The sequence below is a fragment of the Corylus avellana genome, chromosome 9, assembly GCF_965113065.1.
Source record: "Corylus avellana chromosome 9, dhCorAvel1.hap1.2, whole genome shotgun sequence".
Classification (NCBI taxonomy): domain Eukaryota; kingdom Viridiplantae; phylum Streptophyta; class Magnoliopsida; order Fagales; family Betulaceae; genus Corylus; species Corylus avellana.
The window spans coordinates 2,600,781-2,623,179 of record NC_142498.1 but is presented as its reverse complement, the minus strand read 5'-3'; the positions used below and the strand labels follow the sequence as shown (position 1 = coordinate 2,623,179).

The 22,399-nt window shown below is 32.9% G+C and overlaps 1 protein-coding gene, 1 non-coding gene and 2 pseudogenes across 2 annotated transcripts; 2 read left to right on the top strand and 2 right to left on the bottom strand.

The window, feature by feature from the left end:
- Positions 1–3,180: 3,180 nt before the first annotated feature.
- Positions 3,181–4,818, bottom strand: LOC132189582 (putative UPF0481 protein At3g02645 pseudogene; annotated as a pseudogene).
- Positions 4,819–12,918: 8,100 nt separating this feature from the next.
- Positions 12,919–13,931, bottom strand: LOC148583579 (F-box protein CPR1-like; annotated as a pseudogene).
- A 2,197-nt stretch (positions 13,932–16,128) lies between these two features.
- On the top strand, positions 16,129–20,005 carry LOC132189724 (small ribosomal subunit protein uS17). Its single transcript, XM_059604502.1, has 6 exons — positions 16,129–16,238; positions 16,346–16,386; positions 16,747–16,847; positions 19,237–19,381; positions 19,470–19,559; positions 19,652–20,005. Exons 1-6 carry the CDS (start codon positions 16,227–16,229, stop codon positions 19,740–19,742), a joined length of 480 nt encoding a protein of 159 aa, XP_059460485.1. The 5' UTR covers positions 16,129–16,226; the 3' UTR covers positions 19,743–20,005.
- A 221-nt stretch (positions 20,006–20,226) lies between these two features.
- On the top strand, positions 20,227–20,330 carry LOC132191175 (small nucleolar RNA snoR109). The gene has a single exon (XR_009441205.1). It is a non-coding gene; the product is annotated as a small nucleolar RNA snoR109 (small nucleolar RNA).
- Positions 20,331–22,399: the final 2,069 nt, after the last annotated feature.

The window sequence follows — 22,399 nt, the reverse complement described above, 5'->3', positions numbered from 1 at the left end:
TGGTTGTCTTTGTCCATGTTTTCATCGTGGTATATTTTTTTTTCCATAATTAGTGGCTTAATTAACGTTAATCTTTGATCACTACGATTTTTTATTCTGTGGCCCAACAAGATTGAATAAATGATCATTTTGTGTCGTTGGTTTAATTTGTTCGTGTAGATCATAAGAAGAATCATAGGTTGGCGTGTTTGAACGGATTTGCAGCCTAGCCTCTACTTTCGTTCAAACGATGGTCTTATGATTGTGATTCTCAGCAGATTTAGGGTTTACCAATTTTTGCACGTCTTCTAAGCGTTCGAGTTTATATGGAATTTATTTGTTTAAATAAATTTTAAACTGTCTATTGTCTAACTAGAACGATCTTAGCTCCTCCGTACAATTTTTTTTCTTTCGTGGGTACAGGTTGTCTTTGACTCTTTGTCAAGTTATCATTTTTTTTTTTTTCGTTATGTTTGTTGAGTACAGAGGATCCTCATTCCTCCATTTCATTTGTATATATCAAAGCTTTTTTTTTTTTTTTGGTTATGTCTTTGTACAGATCAAAGCTTCTTCTTTTTTTAATGTTCATGTGTCCCTACTGTATTGGGTTATTATCTAACCGTAATATGCCTATATTTATATTTTTTTTTCATATGAAATTAGTACTTGCATATGAGATGAATGTTCCTCATATGTGTTTATTTTTGTTTTTATGAATGATTTCTATATATGTATTTGTTTTTCTCTTTAGTTAAGTGTTGACAATAAAATAATAAAAAATGAATGAATAATAATATTTTAAAGCAAGTAGAGAATGGAATAGAGAATCTGTTGGAGTGTGTAGTGAAAAAACAATAGCTAAAGTAAAGAGTTGTACTTTTTCACTAGGTAAAATACCTAATGCTGCTGGAGATGCTCTTGTACTGCTTGTTAGAGAATATATTTTTTACATTGAAATGATCGGGTTATAATCAGGTTTGATGGTAATCAAATCAATCAGATTTGTTTACCATACTTATCTATTTCAATTCTCCTATAAATATGAGCATTAATTTATATTGTAATATCAATTAAAGAGTAAGAGTATAACGTAGTCCTTTGGGACTTTATCTTGTGGATGTAGGTCATTGACCGAACCACGTAAAATATTTTGTCTCTATTTTATTATTTCCACTTTTATCTTCTTCTTTTTTTTAGTTATGAATTTCTTCATTGTATCAGAACAATAGGCTAATGCCATTGTACGATCCAATGATCCTGTGTATTTCCTCTTTTTTTTTGTATTGTTTTTTTTATTTTAGGTTTGTTGTTGAAGAGCCCACCTCTTTTTCAGGTTTTTGATTTATTGTACTATTTCCATATTTGCTTAGAAAAAATTTAAAAAAAAAAAAGAAGAAGAGAGAAGTAGAAAATCTATAACATAAAGTTGAAGCCATAGCTTACATAATTAAGCTATGGCTTTGTTGCGACCAATGTATAAAACTTATTAACCACGATTTATGGTGAGGAAATGAATTTTTTTCGTTGTTAGAAATTTTTGGTAACAAAAGTATTTAACATTTCGTTATTTTTTTCCTATATTTTCAAAATAAAAATATTATCAAATAATCTACAACACAAAACGCTCTTCAAAATTTGGCAACACTTTTTATCCAAGTTTTTTGCTTTTTAGCCAAAAAGCAAAAGCATAAATTCCAAACACAAAACATTAAAACTATTTTCATTTTTAAACTAAAAAAACAAGGGTTTATTTGGGAAAGCTTTTTCTTATTATTGTTTTGTTTAAATAATAATAATAATAATAATAATAATTATAATTGATTAATGTGACATAAAGATGAAATGAGTTTTAGTTTTTTTTTTTTTTTTTTTGGAGAAAAAAGGAAAAAAAAAAAAAAAAAGGCTTTGCCCAAAATAACAGTACCCTAAATTATTGCCGAACCATTCATCTTGTCAGCCGTCACTACAATGGGTCATATTTTCAAATTAATCAGAATCGTACGGTGGTGGAGTTGAAGTCCAAGTTGAGAAATTTTAGTCAAAACTGGGTTTTAACTTTTAAGAGTATTCATAATCGTACCTTGGTAGCTAAGGTGTGAACAATCTGAAAGTTGTACGGGCCTTGCCTTATAATTTTACTTTACGTGTGATTTTAAGATAAAAAAATAATAGGTAGTTCAATCGATTAAGATATGCCTAATAAAGTGTAGGTCACTGATTCAAATCTCCCTCTTTTTTTTGTGCGGACATGTAAAAAAAAAACAAAATAAAACAAAACAAAATCAAATATGCTCTTCTAAACTTTTAAGTTCCGATCCGTTCAAATTGTATAGACTGTTATTGTGCTTGAGAAATCTTTCCTTAACGTGATTTTCAAGATCATCAATAAATTAAAATTTAATTGTAATTCACTTCAAAATGGTAATTTTAGTGTAAAAGTTGAATTTTGTACTTGTAGAATTAGGGTCTGTTTGGGAGTGCGTTTTAAAAATAATAATAATATGTGTTTTTAAACCAAATCGCAATTTTAGAGTGTTTGAGATTGTGATTTTAAAAACACAAATTTTAAAATCGTGAAAAAATCCATGATTTCTATAAGTTGAATAGAGAGTGCTTATTTAAAAAAGTGTGAATTTAAACAAAAATCACGATTTTGTTTTAAATAATATTTAGCGCAATATTTACCTATTTGGTCATGAAACCGCAATTATATGCTACTGTTATCAAAACACTCAATTGATAAAAAAAAAAAAAAAAAATACTTATTAACATGTTTTACCAAACGTCTATGCAATTTAAAAAACGCAATTTTTAAAAACATAATTTTTAAAATCTCACTTATTGAAATCGCACTTCCAAACGAGCTCTTAATCGTTCTACTTGTATTATTAATGAAAAAAAAAATGCTATGAGGGTAGGAGTGAGAGTGTATATATATATATATATATATATATATATATATAGCATTTATTTGTGTTTGACAGAATTTTAAGAGTAAAAAAAATGAATTGATTGATATAATACAAAGTAGAAATCATTCAATTAAGACTTTCATATATACCATATAGAATACAACAACACAAAGAATTCTAGCTTATTAAAGAATTCAAGCAATAAGAATTGAAAATTTTATACTACTCAGCATGCCATCAATCAAATACAAAATCCTAGACACTAAAGAACAACTGAAAGAGAAAACATTCATAGAGCTGCCATCCATTTGGAGCAATTGTATATGGAGCAAGCAGCCTGCAGAGTATACATCAATATCAGAATGTTCGCTGCTAAAAATGAAAGACATGGCCATGAAGCAAAGACGTACTTCTTCATCGTCACGTTCATCCTCACCTTCCAACTCTCCGAGTAATAAGCATTTGCACCTTCAATGGCCTTGTCCAGAATTGGAACTTTCGTTGCCCTCACAGACTTCGTCATGCCATTCCAAAGCGTTGCGACTTCTCCATCGCTTTTGAGGCGGTTCAAGATGATCCCTGCCTCTCGAAGAATCCTCACATCCTCCTCGCCATCAATTATTCCATTCATCAATTCCGTGTAACGTGTAAAAATCATCATCTCCGGTGCAATACATGCCTCATAGGCCACGAGGTTCCTCAGCACAACTTCCGAGTTATCATCCAAATGAATAACGGGAAGGTAAAAATTACCACAAGACTTGTTGAAATTTATGGATTCCAAGCCACCCTTTACAGGACAAAATTTGACACCAATTTTATGAAGCTGTGTCACGCTTGGGATTGCAATCTCTTCGACCAAAGGACTTAATTCGACTTCCATCTCATGAGATGCACTTTCCACCTCTTCGGCCACGCTTCCAGCCGATGACATGAGATTGCTTATAGCACCTTTGTTTTTGAGATTAAAAAGACACGAGATGATTGTAAATGGCAGAGTAACTAAAATCGTGGCTGCCTTCGACTTGCACATTTTACTGAGAAGGCGGAGCGGGGCCAAGTTAATATAAATCAGTGTAGTCAAGAATGATTTCATGGCTTTTCTAAACCAACCAATTTCTTCCTCCGCTTTCGGCTCCTCCTGCTCACAGTCAAGTACAAGTTGGAGCTTTGGTGCAACCATGTGGTAGAGAAGTTGTAGCAAATGGGCTCTCTCGAAGCATTCTTCTCTAAAATGTTGGTAATTAATGTACTTGATGGGGGATAGACCTTTGCAAAAACCCATTAGCATGGTAGCTAATGATTCGTCATGATCTTCACGCGGATAAAAACTATAAACTTCTCTGAGCAAAAAGAGAGGGACTTGGTTTTCCAGCTTAATAACATCCCTAAGGATAGCGTGGTGTGCGGTTTTCCTCCTTGCATAGTCGATCAAATGTGCCATCTTAGAAGAGATTCGCATAACCGAGCCTTCCCATTCAGCAGAGTAGGTTTGGAGATACTCCAACAAGAAGGAAGTATCGATGGCGAATATCCACGCGAGTGTTTCCTGGTCGAACTCCAAGAAGCGGTGGTAGCAAGCGCGGAGAATGCTATCACTTTGGGAAATATGGTTGACCAAGTGGCAGAATTGGATTTGCTGGAGATTCTTTTGAACTCTTTTAGCTGAAGTGAGCTTGTAGTGCTCCATCTCGAAAAGTTCAGGCCGCTGGTGATGGTATGGGCCAAGGGCTATTAGCTGTGGAATGTATGCATCTGGTTTGAGAGATATTAGGGTTTTGGGTACGTTGAAGATGCTCACCGGAAGGTCTTCATCATCGTTGTCTTGTAGGTCTTCTTCTAGGGCTCGACTTATCTGTATAACCCATTCTTGGTCAAAGCTAAGTTTTGTTGGTTCCACTTCCATGGCTTCTATGTCAGAAGACATTGAGATCTTTAGGGAGAGAGAGAGAGAGACGAAAGAGAAATGTGTTTGCCAGAGAGAGACTTGTGTTTCTCGTTCTTCTCTGTTTAGTGTGTTTGGACACCCTTTTATAAAGGTTGGACTTACTTAAAACACCTTGAGGATAAGGAAAACTTTGTTTAGACTGTTTAGTGATTGTATCAGATTTTACACATGTAACTTGTTTTTCTTTCCTTTCCTTGATTGCAACGATCTGGCAAGCAACTATTGGTTAATTTGGTCAAATATATAGCAACTTTCACGCCACGTAATTGTCAAAAACCATGTTCCCACACTCCCACAACTGGAATTGTAAATTTGTAATTTTCTATCTTCTTTTTTGGTCGCAGTAGTAGTTGGGGTAATTCCTGTCCCAGGGACACCGACATTTTTTTAGTGTATATTTAGGATCCGGCTCAATGGCTAGGCCACTGAGGCGGTCACCTAACCCCAGTTAGTAAGGTTTAAAAAAAAATTAATAAAACCTAAAAAAAAATTTTACTTTTATTTTAACTTGAGGCTTAATTTTTTTTTAAATAAGGCCCAAAAATTTTTTCCATAAAAATTTAAGGCTTCTAAAAGAAGGCTACAATATAATAAGCCCATTGTAAAATAAGACCAATTAACCTAAAAAAACAAATATGTCACATCAATTTTTTTGGGCAACTAGTTAAAAGTTAAACTTAAAAGTCCTGAAACAACAATGAAAATGAAAATAATAATAATATTATAAAAATATAATAATATTATTTAATTAATATTTAAATATTAAAAAAAATAAGGTCTAACTTCAAAATTTCGATTAAGACCCCAAATACATTAAGCCGCCCTGTGTATATTTGTAAGGAAATTATAGTATTTTCCACTATATTCTTTTTTTTCTATAACTTTAACTCTATGATACTATTTTTTCCTGGAAATTGCTTTAAGTCAATAAAGTGACATTTCGAAGCATATAGGAGTACTAGGCGAGAAAAACCATGTGGTTGTGTTTGTGCATGACTGCATGTTTTCTTCGTGGAGTAAATTTTTCGCTGACGTAAAAGTCAAAGTAGAAAAGGATAATAGGTTTAGGTTGGCGTGTTTGAACAGATTTGCCTTATTTAGTAAAAAATACATGCGTGTTTGAACAGATTTTTTTACTAGTAGTAATAATAGTAAAAAACCCTCTTCCATTAAAAAAGCAATTGAGGTCTTAATTATCGTACACAAAGCATACACAAAATATTTTATTTTTTACAAATAAAATAAAGTATTATAATTGATGAATTAAATCATATAAAAACAATATATTCTTTTCTAAACACATTTATCGCTTACAAAATTTTATTGACAATACTTGCTAGATTTGCTTCCGTATAAAAAAGTTTTTCAAAATCAAAATTGATAAATCCATAATGTCACACGAAAGATTAAGTGGATTAGCTATATTAACAATTAAAAATGAGATGTTAGAACAAACTAAAATATAAAAAGTTAACCAATAATTTTGCATTCAAAAAAGCAAGAAATAATATTTTTTAATAAAAAAATATAATATAAAAATGAGAATAAATATTTTTTTTAAAAAAGGGCTGCACTTAAATTTATCCATTCAAATCTCAAAATCTCATGTCAACTCGCTTAATTGATGAGTAACCCACATAACCCTTCTAAATTAAATTAGGTTTTTTTTTTTTTTTTTTTACAATTGAAAAACAAAACTCTAAGAGGCTGAAATTAATTTTATATATAACAATTATTTTTAAAATTCATAAATTCATATAATTTTTATTTTTTTTGCATTTAAATTCATATTTAGGTCAAAAGAGGGTAAAAAAAGGTTATATTTAGGTTAACTCAACACCACTTATTTATTAAGTTAGTTATGCAGGTAAGGTCAATCCAGTACTTCCTATTTAGTAAGCATGTTATATTTATGGATGAGGTCAATCCAACGCAACATGTTTATTAAAACGTTTGATGCAAGCCGTGTTGAATCATCATATTTATTCAAATGTTACATACATGTAGGGGCTCTCAAGATTTAATTGATTTAACTAAATGAGTCAATCTTATCGATTTGGTTAATAATTGACAATTTGAGCCAGACACGACCTTAGTACTTGCTGTCTCTTTCTCAAAATAGAAGGGAGTTGGCCTTGGCCATTGGCTAAGAGTAATAAACGGTCCACTCCTATGTGTGACCCACGTGGGGCTAGAGCCTAGAGGGAGTGGAAAGAGGCACGCAACTGTGGTTACGTGTTGAATTTTGATTTACGGCCTTTTCCCCCAAATTTCGATCAAAATTGTTTTTGTTAAAGGGTTTTGGTTGAATACTATAGCAAAAATTAATTGATTTGAAAAAAAAAAAAAAAAAAAAGTAAGAATGTTTTTTTAAAAAGTGAAAAAGTAAAAATATTTGGTATGAAAAAAAAAAAAAAAATTGTTTTGTAGTGATTTTTTTATTTTATGAGCAAAAAATGGTAGGTCAGGGAGACCATACTGAGCCATAGTCTGACCCAGCTCCACAGGGCATCAATGAGAATCCAAGGTGCCTAATACTAATTACGCATATGTATGAATTCTTAATTGCAAAAATTCGAACTCACGCTTTGACCATTTGAAAGCTTTTTTGAACTATTGAACTAACATCCTTGATGGTGTAATGACCCAGCTCCACAGGGCATCAATGAGAATCCAAGGTGCCTAATACTAATTACGCATATGTATGAATTCTTAATTGCAAAAATTCGAACTCACGCTTTGACCATTTGAAAGCTTTTTTGAACTATTGAACTAACATCCTTGATGGTGTAATGATTTTTTTATTTGAATAGTAATAAAAAGTAATTTATGTGATATAAAAAGTAATAAAAAATTATAAAATTAAAAATTAAAAAAAAAAAAAGAAAAAAAAAAAAAAAAAAGAAGAAGAAGTGATTAATAGTATTAAACCAAAATCGTTTACCAAATAGGAAAGACAGTCCTTTTTTCTCCCTCCCTACCTAATTCACCCCAACCTACTGACCACAACCCATGCCGTGGACTTACTCATATTATAGGCGTCAAAATCTATGGATTAATTATACAAACGTGACTGAATTTCGCCATCTGACCATTGACGTCAGATGACACCAACATAGGGAATAAAAATCGGGAGAGAATGTCTGTTTATACAGTAATTGTCCCAGATGTTTTGAGCAGCTGAGAAGTAACACCAACATATATGTTAAATTATCGTGGATTTAATTATTTAAATTAATATTCTAACAGCTTAAAATTAAGCTTAACCTAATAAAAAGGGGTTGTTCTAAAAGTAAAAGAATGGTTCTTTCCTTATATATTTTGATGTTTGATTAAGTTCTTAAAGCATGTGAATGTGTTGTGTTTGTTTACGTGGCCGTTTTACCATATTTGAATATGTTGTTGCATACAAGACGAAAGGGTTTGTCATCTTGGAACTTGAATATATGTCTTTTGAGGAATAGCAGTTTATGCCTTTGTAGAATTAGGATTCTCTCTATTTCAAATGAACGAAATAATATGATTAATATCGTTATAGTGAATGAGTATTTTTGTCCCTTCAAAAAGTGAAAAGACAAAAATACATCTTCACTATAACTAACTGCTAATTAAAGCTCTAGTCTTGCTTAAAGGATGAACTTTTTGATTTGGCTGGTGACATTAATAGATTTATGCTTTTCAAATTACAGCTTCACTTGCTAATAGCACTCGCAGTGGCTTATGTTTGGATGTAAAATAACTAATCAAAAGCTTAAAAAAGGTGTTCATTTGATTCTCTAAACAAAATGCATTTTGCATTTGAACTACTTTGTATCATTAATGCACAAGCATTTTATGCTCTTTTTTTTTTTTTTTTTCTCTCTCACCCACATCTGAATTTCTTTATTATTTTATGCATTAATGTATTAGTATTTAAAAATAGAGAAACAATAAGAAAATAATACTTAAATAATATGGAGAGAGAATAGACAATCAAACGGATGAGAATGCAATTAAAAAGCCAATAGTTAAAAATAATAGACTTAATTAGTTTATATGTTACTATTAGTAACACACTACTATAGTGACTTAGACCTCGTTTGGTTTGCGAAGTAGACCTATAGAATAAATTGACTATTTCTATGGAATAACAATTTTTTTGTTTGGTAAGAACTTATTCCTAGGAATAGACTCGTGTGAATAACTATTCACTTACGAAGAGGAATACATATTCCTCTTAAAAAAAAAAAAATGGGAATAGCTATTTCTTAAGGAATAGACAATTTTTCAAATATATATATATATATATATATATATATATATATACCCCTAAAGCCCTAAACCCTAAAAATAAATTAATAAATAAATAACTGTTAACCATAAGGGTGGCTGGCCACCCACTATAGAACCTAGCTAGGGTGGTTGCACCACCCCCGATGAATTTGGGGTGGCCTGACACCTCCAATTCACGTTAGGGGTGGTTGAATAACAGCCTGTTAACCGCTAACGGGCGGTTAGTAATTTTTTGTTTTAAAAGGCTAGTAGAGTTACTAACCAACGGTTCTACTAACTGGCCTAGTAGATTTAACTAACTGCCTAAACGGTTACAGTTAGTGGTTTTAACTAATAACCGCTAATCGTAACCGTTTTTTCATCCATACTTAAAATTACAATTAAATTTATCCATTTTTCTATGTGAATCAAATTAAATGTTGTTAATATTTTTCGGCTTGCATTAGCTATGAATCATAAATTACAATAGGCACTCTTCCATTCAGATAAAAAATGAAAAAAATTCTCTGTGATCTTTTTCTTATTCAATTAGAAAAAATAAAAATAAAATAAAAATAAAAATAACATGTCAATAGAGCTTAAAAGTATTGCAAACTCCATTTAAGAAAGAGGGACCTAAAGAAGCCAATGGATCAACCATTTAGGTGTGTGCTCCTCCACCCAAATTGTTGCTGTGGTTTCGAATTTCCGGATCACCTTATTATTATTATTATTATTATTTTTGATTTCCTCTAAGCCAGATAATCATTCTATTAGAAGAAAATAAACTTACAAAAGGAGGCAATAGGGACCTAACAAATACCCCAAAACAATCATTACACCGTATAAAATTAATATTAAAAACATACTAGTGTTTCAGTTAATTTTTTTTAAAATAAAAAAATAAAAAAATACCGGATTCACCGGTGAATACAAACAACTCAAGTATTCAGAGTTTATTGCCACAAAAAAAATAAAAAAATAAAAAAAAATAGAGAAAGGCTAGATATCACTTTTTTATCCTACAAATATCTCACAATACTTATGTGGTATTCCCAACCAATCATTAGATTAATCTTTTTATAAATAAAAAAAAATCCAATAGATGCTCGGGAGTGTCACATATATGATCATTGCAAAATATTTATTGAATACAAATATAGTTTTTAACACTATTTAAAAATATATTCAATGGGCTATTAATTAAACCTTGCTACATGATGCTCATGAATATTAAACAAGACTTGAGCTAAATTTAGAGTTAGAAATAAAAGCTCACTTAGAGCTTGTTTGATATTACGTTTTAAGGGTCTAAAAGTGTTTTTAATATTCAAAAAGTCTATTTGAAGAAAAAAGTATTTGTTTGGTAAAAAAATTAAAAGCACTTTTAAGGGTTAAAAAAGCTTAAAAATTGTCAAAACACACTTTTAACAAAATCTATTATTCATCTTTATAGGGGAATAGTTCTTCTCATGATAATAGCTATTATTAAGAATGATGTACAATCAAACAAAAAATAATAATTATTTCATAAAAACAATCGTAGCGTATTCCTCAAACTAAACATGCCCAAAAATACTTTAAGTTTGGGAAAAATATAAAAAAAGCTCATCAAACTATCAGTTGTTTGCAATATAGCCACCAATGTTTAAAAGGTACTAAAGTAGCTACCCAAACTACCAAAATGTATCAAAAAGACATTTTTTTTTATATTCCTATAACACCCCTATTCTTTTAACAAATAAAATAATAAAATAATTGTAAAAAAAAAAACCAAACAATTTTTTTGAAAAAATACAAGAAAACCAATAGGCGAATAAAAACAAAATATATATATATATATATATATATATATATATATATATATATATATATATGTTTTTTGGAATAAATAATTACTCATTGTAGTTTGCCTAAATTACAAATTACTTCATGTCATATTAAAGTAAAATTAAAGGTACAATTCTTGAGATATTCCAAGAAAAAAGTTACTAAAGTAGCCCATCAACTACCAAATTGATTTTACTTTAGGGTTAAATACTATTTCAGTACATGTGGTTTGCACCAAAATCAAATAGCCGCCTGAGTTTTCAAAAATATCGCAAATGGTACATGTGGTAAGTAAATAAACACACTTGGTATCTCTGTCAAGATTCTGTTAAGTTTTTTAAAGGAATGCCATGTCATCCTTACACGTGGGTGCCACATGGCGTGTTACCTGAGTTTTTGGGTGCCACATCATATTTTATTTTTTTAAAAAAAAAAAAAACCAAAAAAAAACATATTTTATTTAAAAAGGTTTTTTTTTTAAAAAAAAAATATATATATATATGTTTTTTTGGTTTTTTGTTTTTGTTTTAAATAAACTATGACGTGGCACCCAAAACCCAAGTACCACGCCACGTGACGCCCACGTGTAAGGGTGATGTGGCATTCCGTTAAAAAACTTAACGAAATCTTAATAGAGGTAGCAAGTGGGTTTATTGACTTACCACATGTATCATTTGCGATATTTTTAAAAACCCAGATGGCTATTTGATTTTGATTCAAACCCCATGTACTAGAATAGTATTTAACCATTTACTTTAATACGACATGAAGCAATTTGTAATTTATGCTAACTATAGTGACTAATTATTTATTTATTCCAAAAAACTTTTTTTTTTTTTTGTATTTTTTCGCCCATTGGTTTTTTTTTTACAATTATTTTATTTGTTAAAAGAATAGGGGTATTATAGGAATATATAAAAATAAGTGGCATTTTTTATACATTTTGATAGTTTGAGGGCTACTTTAATACCCTTTGAACATTGAGGGACTATATTGCAAATGGCTGATAATTTGTGGGGTTTTTTTACATTTTTTCCATGTTTCCTTTAATTATAGAGAGTCAATCGGATTCTGAGCAAAGAAATCTTTGATGGGTGTAGGGCTATTCTACTCCACAACTGGAATATAGTTCTCTCGGTAGCCAAACTGACCCACAAACGTTTAAGCTTTGGATCGGGATCCCCTCGGACTCTGATTGAAGAAGCCAAAACATAAATGTTGCTCGCTTTGCTCATCTCCAACTCTGTGGGCAACATTCTCGTCCCATTTCTTGTCATAAATTCTGAACTGGGTCTCATATTTGGATTATTGTATTATTTGAAGTGTGCTTAAATCTGATCAATGTGGGTGTCCCTCTTTTTGTTCTTTGCGTAATTTCGTTGAACACTTTGATTTACTAAAAATTAGGAAAAAATATATAAAAAAAAAAAAAACCATCCAAACTACTAGCCGTTTGCAATATGCACCACCCCATACACCTACTTGAATTGGTTGAACCGTCTTCGAGTCTCCCCATTGGTAATAGGGGAGTAGTCGTAATAGATGGATGGATCAAGTAGGTGTATTATATGAATCAAAGCTAATGCCAAGGGATCCACGTTAGATGTTGCATACAGAAAATAGACAAAATTTAATCGGAATACACAGCATGGAATTCTTTTCCTTCACAAAACATTTAGTTAACACATAACATAAACTAGTTTAGTAGGTCTGGAGCATCCCAGCAGGGAAATGGAAATTCTATACATGACATCAAAATTCCCTAGAAAATGGGTAATACCAAAAAGCAGTTTCCTTGGGATTACAATCTAAATATCAAACAGCTTGTTCCTCAATAATCACTTCCACCAACAGATTAAGAGGCCCTCCGCTAGATTAAGAATTATTGTTCCTTCCTGCCACAAACAAAGACCAACGCCGCCTAGAAACTGAGTCCATAATGTTGAGACAGAAAGAGAAATAATCAAACAAAAAATTCCACTCAAATCAGTTAAAATTTTACCTCTTCCTCTTGCTCCTCTTCTTCTGCGTTGGCTCAATCAATCTATCACCGTCGAGAAGAACAAGGGTTCCCACACAAGTGGTTGTCTGAAACGAATAAGGCATACGACGAATCTTAACATTCTTGCCCCTTTTCTTCTCTATGTCATACCAAAAGAGATCCGAAAAATCCTGCTGTAGCAAGACCTTCTTGCCATCCCTCGAGAACAACAAAGGCTTATAGTACTCAAAAAGCCAAGACACTTTTTTCAAGCTAGACATTCACACAAACACATATACATCCTTTCAAGATACTCCTGGAACTTCTCGGTGGCCAGATCGAAAGCAAGAAGATTCGTCGGAGACTAACTCAGAGCAACCAACCAATGGAAAGCACCGTTTAAGGACGCAGAGCCCTTATAAGGACTGCACTCGTTAGGCCATTCCTCATCAACCCTCTTGCAAGAATGCACTCTCAGACTAAATAACTTGACTTCAAAGATCATTGGCCTTTCACGGAACGCCACAGCCCTCATCACCTTGTAGTCGTTGTTAATCGGGTCGTAACCGAAGGCCAAATAGGTCAACCCAACCTCATCGTCGGCGAAACCAAAAGGGTTTTCTATTGGTTCAATGGGCAACTTTTTGTACCTTCTGATTAATGGGTTCCAAATAGCAATCTCTCTCTCATCGTTGTGGATGCAAACCAGTCCGTTGCAAGAGTCCAAAATTTGGGTGTATGCTTTTGAGTCGCTCAGTGGTTGGGGAATCTTCTCGAGGTCTTTGTCCAATTCGACGTCGTTGAAGCACACCCGAAAGAAATCCAACAGCAGATTCACGAGCCACTCCCTTTTGATGAGGCTTCATTCTCTGTTGGTCGCGAGGGAGAGCTCGAGATGCATGTCGATGAAAACTCGATCGTTGATTACTGCTTGCCATGGCTTCGAAACGCACTGAAAATGTACTATAAGAGGCTTCACGGGTAGTCGGAGAAGTATCTGAGTGATTATCTCCGGCGGTAAACTCGACATGGACGAAGTTTAATGTGGTGGCAGCGAAGATCAAAGATGGGTGGGTAATTTCGAACGCGTAGCCAGTGAGATTTCAAATTTCGAACTCAAGAAATGTGTAGATAAATTGGGAAATCGCTGTCTTTGCCGTTAGTGTGAGTGTGCAGTCTACTGAAGTCAAAGCTATGCATCCCAATTACCCTCCAAGCTCTGGCCTATCGATCACTTACGTTATTTGTCCTCTATTGCCCATGTGTTCGATCTATGTAGAACGTAGATGACAATGTGAGTTTAGTAAGTAAACAACATTTAATTTAGCAGTTAAAGCGAAGTTTTTCAAATAAAAAAACAAAATTAATACATGTTTGTAAAAATAATAATAATAATAATAATAATAATAATAAAAAAAAAAAAAAAAAAAAAAAAAAAAAAACAAGCATTATCCCTCCCTCTGGAAGACTCAAACCCATGGAAAAATCAACGCAAGGGGCCTTCCCAGAAACACAAATGATTTTGCCAAACAAAAAAAAAAAAGTGTTAGAGTTTAGGATTTCCACCTGGAAAAACCCATCAGATGCCATAGATAATTGAGAATATTTCAAATTTTTGTTATAAAAGTTGGTTTCTAAATAATGTGTCACTAACCATCCCCTGAGTTGATGATACATTTTTCAAAATAATAAATGTTATAAAATTGTGACACATTATTTGAAAACTAATTTTTTGAAATAAAATTTGGGATATGTAACAATTCTCTAAATGACTTCGTCAATATATATATATATATATATATATATATATATATATATATATATATTTTTTTTTTACATTTCTCCCTTTTGGAGACATTAGTAGAACTCCTGCATAGAAAATTAGTCGTCAAAAGCCAATAACACAAATCTTTTCTTTTCTTTTGTTTTTTTTTTTTTAATAGAAAAAACACACATACAAATATTTTTCTTTAAATAATTTCTCATAACTTTAACCTGGTCGTGGTGTAAATTTGGTGTTTTGCAGCTTCAAATATGAAGAAGACACCTATGTTTAAAATACCAAAAAATAATATAATCATTCAAGCCAAATAATTTTTCTTTTATTGATGAAATACCCATCGACAAAACCACAGAAGCTACCATCTTGATTGGTTTTGGCAGGTCAACCCAAATCCAACCTCCAATCCATTTAGACAAACGAGTCAAATATCAAAACCCGGGCACAACATAGTAAATTACTGAGTAACTCGACATAACCCGTTTGACGCGTTTAAAATAATGGGTCATGTCGGGTTGGCCTGACTCGACCCAACAAGTTTAATATAACCAGTTTTGCTACAGGTAGTATTGGGTTGACACGACTCACCAGGGCCCGTTTGAAAGGAAAAATGTTGATAATTGGCATTTAATAAAAATATTCACAATGTGATAAAAACATAATAGGTTTAATTGTCTATTAGATTAGTAAATTGGCATTTAATAAAAGCATTCTACAAAGATTAGCAAATGTTCAACTCCATCATAGTAAATAGCAAATTTCAAACTATAAATTCTATATGGTAAATGCTTGGGAATTGTCTATAATAGGTTTAATAAATAGCAAATAGCAACTATATCATCTCTTGGAATTCAACCCATAACACCAAATCACTTACCAATAATTGTAAGGTGAAACCATATTAAGAAAAAAATAGTGAAAGAGAGCTAGTAAAAACAAAGTAACATAGAAAAATGAAACAAATGCCACGGGTTTAGGTTTAGGTTTCTTCTTCATTATTAGAATTATTATTTCATAAATGGGTCAAACAGGTCACCTACGGGTCAAGCGGGTTGACTCGTCTGACAAAAAAAAAGGGGGGTCATAAATGGGTTGACCCGTTTATGAACCAAACTCTGTAACTTTATGTTGTATTCGTGTCGAGTTCGTGAGTTGTGTCAAAATTGCTATTTTTACTTGAAGGTAGGTAGAGAGTTTGGTGATGGACGTTGAATTAGAATGAATAGAAAAATTAATGGAATTGATTTTTGAATTCAATATTTTTATTTCTATTATATTTAGTTTTTTTGACATAATATGTCAAATTTTTTATTATATACTGTAAAATAAAAAATTTTACACCACATCCCAGGACTCTCAATTCTAAAACTTAAATAAAATTTTTAGCCTCCCTTTATAGTACCCACTTAGACAGAGGGTAATTAGGTAATTCACACAGCTAGGGTTCACCTTATAAGCTTCCATACTCGCTTTGTCCGAGTTAGGGTTTTTGGTCATCGCCTCCTTCGCGTCGTCGGCTTCTATCACTCTTCACAAACTCTAATCATGGCGGAACAGGTTCAGATCTCTCTCCTATTTCTCTCTCTCGTTCTCGTAGAGAATATATTCTGATTCACTATGCTGTTTTGTTAAGCTTCTGAGATCGTCGTTTATGTACATTGCAGACGGAGAAGGCATTCTTGAAGCAGCCCAAGGTGTTCCTCTGGTAAGAATTCAAATTTCCTTTCGAGTAGTCCTATATCCGTGAGCCTTTTGTTTGCTCGGAAAACGAAGGATAAGAAAATTAATGAAATTAAGTATTTCATTGCTATTAGTTAGATTATCAAGAATCGTCATTGGGGTTTTTGAAGGTTTTGTAAACGAAAAAGTAAATTTTCTTGGCAATCTTGTTGGGGGCTGATTTAGTCTGTTAATATTAATTTGTTTGTTTGTTTGTTTGTTTGTTTGTTTTTTCTTTTTTAATTTTTTTTATTATTTTTTTTTTTTTTAAAAAATTTTGTTTATAGTGAAAGTTTGATATGCTGGTATCGTAAGAAAGATTTTGATAAAAAATTGCATTGTGCAGCTCGAAGAAGTCGGGGAAAGGGAAGAGGCCAGGAAAAGGAGGGAACAGGTTCTGGAAGAGCGTCGGGTTGGGGTTCAAGACTCCCAGAGAGGCTATTGATGGTATTAACTTGGCGTGATTTGTTTTTGTCGTGATTAATGTGATGTTGATGTTGTTGGCATGTCGTATTTTAGCTTTGTTGTGTTGTTTTCCTGATAAATAGGCTTGTTGGTGGTGGTGTTGATGTCGAAGATTTTAGTATCCAATATGTTTAGTTTGTGTGATCGATGTCTAATTTTTGTTGGGTTGTCTTGGCTGGTTTCAATAATATTGTTGTTATGTAATGAATGTACTATTGCATTTATCTTTTAATTATGTGTTTGCAATGTTGAGTAGTTGCTGGCGAGTGCAATTACAGGGGAAGTTCTTTATTGTTGTGGTAGTTTACGCTTAATGAACTTTGTGAAAAGCAAGTGATAATTTTTAGCTTCAGCTCCTTACATATTTTTAGCACTCCCTTTTTTTTGTGACTTCCATGTTAGAGCATTCCCAGTAGCTTCCTCGTCATTTTCCCTACATTTAAGAATCTAAACTACTTCTTGCTTCCTTATGTCAAAATACACCCCCCCTCCCCCCCAATAGTTTCCTTTAGTCATTCCCTATATCATTAAAATAATATTTTATACTTTTTAATTTTTAGTTTTTTTTTTTGTTCTTTCTTGAAACTCTTTTCTTCTTCTCTCTCTCTCATGTCTTCGTCTTCAAGCTGAGCTGTAGTTGCAGACCCACAAACGACAATGCAGAGATTATCTTAAAAAACCATGACTTTCTTCAATAAGCACCCTCACTTCCTCCTTTCCTCCAAATCAAATCAGCCCTTCAACCTCCTTCACGCGGCATCACACTCCACACACCATGAAATTCCCCAATCCCATTCCTTACTCTCAAATGGGTCTTCCCCAAACCCCACCACAATTCAATCCAACCCGTAGAAGACCCACTGGCCAGAGCAACTGCAATCATCTATCAGACGCTGCAAGAACTGGGTTTAGGCTAGTTCACCTTCAAAATCACCCAGACGATCAGACCCACAAACAGAGCCATGATGAGTTTGCCACCGATGTCGAAAAGGTATATAGAATCTTAAAGAAATTCCACTCGAGGGTTCCCAAATTGGAGCTCGCTTTGCTAGAAGCCAGTGTTGTTATGCATTCGGGTTTAGCTGAGCGCGTATTTAATGAGGTGGTTTACCTCGGCCAGGAATGGTTAAGAAAGCGATTGAAGTATTGAAAATCTGAGTTTGCAGGGTTGTTTTTGGTTGCAAGGTTGTTTCTGTGTCAGCCGTTTGGTGAGGTGCGAGAGAAAAACATGCGTGAAAAGATTTGAGAGGAGAGAGTTTTTTTTTTTTTTTTTTTTTTTTCAATTTAATAAGCATCTGGATCGCTACAAATTGGGTTCCACTGTAGCAGTTGATGGTTTGAGGAAGCGTATAGGGAGTCTGCGGTGGGTGATTTTTTGTGATTTTTTAGGCATATTCCCTACATATAGGGAATAGACTTCATTATAGGGAGTTTGCTGGGAATGCTCTTACATACCCAGTTTGGTATTAAAACTTGGATGTTTTGTAAATTCAACTATCAGCTGGATTTTTGTTTGACTCTGATTGATATGCTTCCCCTTTTTTGATTTCCATGGCACATAATCAGTTTGGCTTTGTAACTCTGATTCTTTTGGTAATTCAGCTGAGGTTGTTATAAATCATGTTTGTGTGGCATATACCCAAAATATTTCTTAGTCCATGTGGTTGAATTTTCCTTACCTGCAATGTAATACTTTTGTTGCTCAAGATATTTAGAATATGATGATTTGATGCTATGGTTTTTCTTTCAGTTATAAAATGTATACTTTTGGTAACTGTATCTTGTGAATTGTTTTGAGCAAATAAAAAGGGGTTGGGGGAAAAATGGGAAGTCGATTTGAATGACATACTGCACTAGTTGTTGTAAGGTTTTCTAGTCAAACAGTATATCATGGGCTATGTTCAAGTCCTTGTAACTGCATGTGTGTGGGATTTTAAGTTATTATCAGTTTATAACCGGGAGTCCGGTACTCTGTCCCCATGTATCATTCCTAGATTTGTTCCCTGAATTAGTTTGATTTAGTGACGCTTGACACATTTAGGGCTTGTTTGGGATTGTGTTTGAGAAGCCTAAAAGTGTGATTAACACCCAAAAAGCCCTTTGAAAAAAAAAGTACTCATTTGGCAAAAAAATTAAAAGCGCTTTTAAAGGTACAAAAAACCTAAAAATAGCCAAAACGTACTTTTGGTAAAAGCTTAAAAATAAAGCTTTTTCCACAAAGTGTTTTTTAACTTATAAACTCTATTTCTCAAACATAATCATAAACAAAGTCTTAGTTTGGTGGGTGATTTGTAGAATTGGAGTGGATTTTCCATATTTTTTGTGTGGCTAGTTTTGTGTTCTTGAAGTTATTCTGATATTGTGTTTGCAGGGACATATATTGATAAGAAATGCCCATTCACTGGAAATGTTTCCATCAGGGGTCGTATCATTTCTGGTACTTGTCACAGCGCCAAGATGGTAAGGACCATCATTGTTCGCCGCAATTACCTTCATTTTGTTAAGAAATACCAAAGGTAAGAACCATTCACCTATGATATTAATTTAGTTCTCCATTGTATTTTGTTTCATGAGAAAATTAATTTTTTTTATGTTAACTCTTAGATATGAAAAGAGACATTCGAACATACCAGCACACATATCCCCATGCTTCCGTGTGAAAGAGGGAGACTATGTTATCATTGGCCAGTGCAGGTTAAATTCTAAATTTAATATACTGTTATAAGTTTTGTAATATGTTTTGTGGCGCCACTCCTAATATGTATAATCTTTGTCATCTGTTTCAGGCCTTTGTCAAAAACGGTGAGGTTTAACGTTTTGAAGGTGATTCCAGCTGGGTCTTCTGGCGGTGGTAAGAAGGCATTTACTGGAATATGAGTTTCAGTGTTAAGTTTTCTACATTTGAACGAGAACGAGTTAGATTGAGCTACTCCTTCCAGACGAGACTTTTTTGTCCTTTTTATTTTTCCTTAAAATATTAAATCTTTGTATGACCTGTTTATGTTCATTTTCAACTGGAGTTCGTGAATTTTGCTAGGCCAATCCTTTCTTTATGGGTTCCTTTTGAAATTGTTTCTATGATGTGGTTATGTTTGCCCAAGAACCGTGTGAGTGAATGTAATTTGGTTAATTAGTTTTCATGTCATTGTGCAAAAGTTTTAAATGCCCACGTTTGCCTTTCCCAGGATTTATTCACACTTCATACTATTAATTTTCCAAGTAACCCCACCCAAATACCTCTGTCGCTCTCATTTCTCTCATTAGATTCTTGTTCTAACCCATTCATTTATTGGGTGAGGCTACATGTACCAAGGGAAGGGAGTCATCTTCGATCAGTACCCTTGATCTTGATTTGCCATAGCGACTTGTAGCCAAATCTAACATTGGAGATAAGTTTACTGGCCGGTTGTCGTGAGATCTTTCCGATCTCTGTCGACTAATATGCTTACTGAACTTCTTATATTCTTTTTGTTGATTGTATTAATGCTTATAGAGAAAAAGTAACCACCACCCAAATGAAGTTAGCCTACCGAACTTCTTATATTCTTTTTGTTGATTGTATTAATGCTTATAGAAAAAAAGTAACCACCACCCAATTGAAGTTAGCCTGTTTGGCATTTTTTGACCATTTTTTTGAACAGTTGCATGACGTGGTTTGGGGGAGGGTTTGTTGAAACGGTGTTAAGCTAGTCCGCATCCGCCTTTAGTGGAGGGCGGATTTTGCTAATTGTCCGCCATCTAGTGTGATGGATGCCGCTGACTGTATCCATTCATAGGCGGATGAATTGTTTTTCCCTAGCCGCCGGCCAGGACGGACAACTGAGACTCAACCTTTTCATCTCCGATGCCTTTCTATTATTACTTTTCATCCCCGTTTACGATACTAGAGGTCAAGAAAAAAAAAAATCCATCAGTATTTTTAATTGTATGGAAAATTAGGGTTGTGTTACAGAGTCATACTTCTACCAACATCATTAGTGTCGATTGGTTTTCGTGACGAGTTTGGAAGAAAACTAGTGGGAATTGATTGTGGTGTACCCTTTTGAGTGTTCTTGCTTTCACAAAAGCAATAGCTGAGGCAGCATCTTGTGCTTGCCCAAGGGTTTTTGACTAAAAAAAAATGAAAAATTATAGTTTATCCCCTCAAAGTTGATAGCGTTTTTCAATTCAAATATCAGAGATTTAATTTTTGCAATGCATCTTCACAAAGTTTCAATTTTTTTTTTTCAATTCGACTAATATTATCCCAAAATTTTCGTATTGCCCCTGATTTTTTTTTTTTTTTTTTTTATAAAATAAAATTTGGGGGTGCAAAAATGGCCAGATGGGCAAATGGGTGGCTACAGCCACCTTGAATTTAAAAAAAAAATAAAAAATTAGGGGCAATATGAGAAGTTTTGGATATAATTAGTCAAATTGCAAAAATTTGAAACTTTGGGGGGGTGAATTGCAAAAATTGAAACTTTGATGTTCGAATTGAAAAATACTATTAACTTTGAGAGGGTAAACTGTAATTTTCCAAAAAAACAAAAAACAACATAGTATGCGAGATTTTGTTGGTGCTTGCTCAAGTCCATAGGGTGTCTACGTACTGCATATGGCTACTTTGGCACCGTTTGGTAAAAGGTTTGGCAAAGGCACAAAAATCTCATTTTTTTTTTCATTTTTTCAACATTCTCTTACTCTATTATTTTTTATATCACATCAATCATTTTTAATTATTATTTCAATTAAAAAATTACTACAAAATTATTATTTTTTTTTAATTTTTTCATATAAAATATTCTTACTTTTTTACTTTTCAAAAAAAAAAAATTCGTACTATTTTTTATTTTTTTTCATATCAATAAATTTTTGTTACAGTTTCGAACCAAAACTAAAATAAAATGGTTTATCAAATGAACCCAATGTAGCAGTCTTTCTTAAATTTAGAGTAGTGTTTCATTACCTCCACTTTTCAAAGCTTGTGTCTTGATTATCTATAGTATTTGATATATGGAAATTATTTTTTTGATTGGAGGACTTTGTCACGTAGGCTAGTATGGGGGTGATGAGGAGCTCACGGGTGTAATATATAACATTACTTGTTGGGTTTTCGTTGGTTAAGGAAATACTAAGGATACATTTGGTACAAACAATGATTATTTCATCAAGAAATGAATAATTTTTATGGAAAATGAAAGAATATGAAATAAAATAGCATTAGAGTTGTCATTGTCATGGCCCATGAGGAATGACTATTCCTTAAATTGTGGGCCATAAGAATGGATATTCTAATTATTAGATCTTTATCATATATATTCTAACAACAAGGTTATTCTATTTAATTCCTAATAATTATTTTAATGAAATAGTTATTCTCTGCATACAAAACATAATGTGAGTGAAGAGTAAGAATTATCTACAAAGCACCTCCTCCTCCGCAAGTTGCTTTTTGCTAAGTTAACAATGATATTCAATAATTTCATTGTTTGTAGAACCCACACCAGTGGGCAACACATGTAGCAAGAATAAATCAAATGATTCGGTTTGAT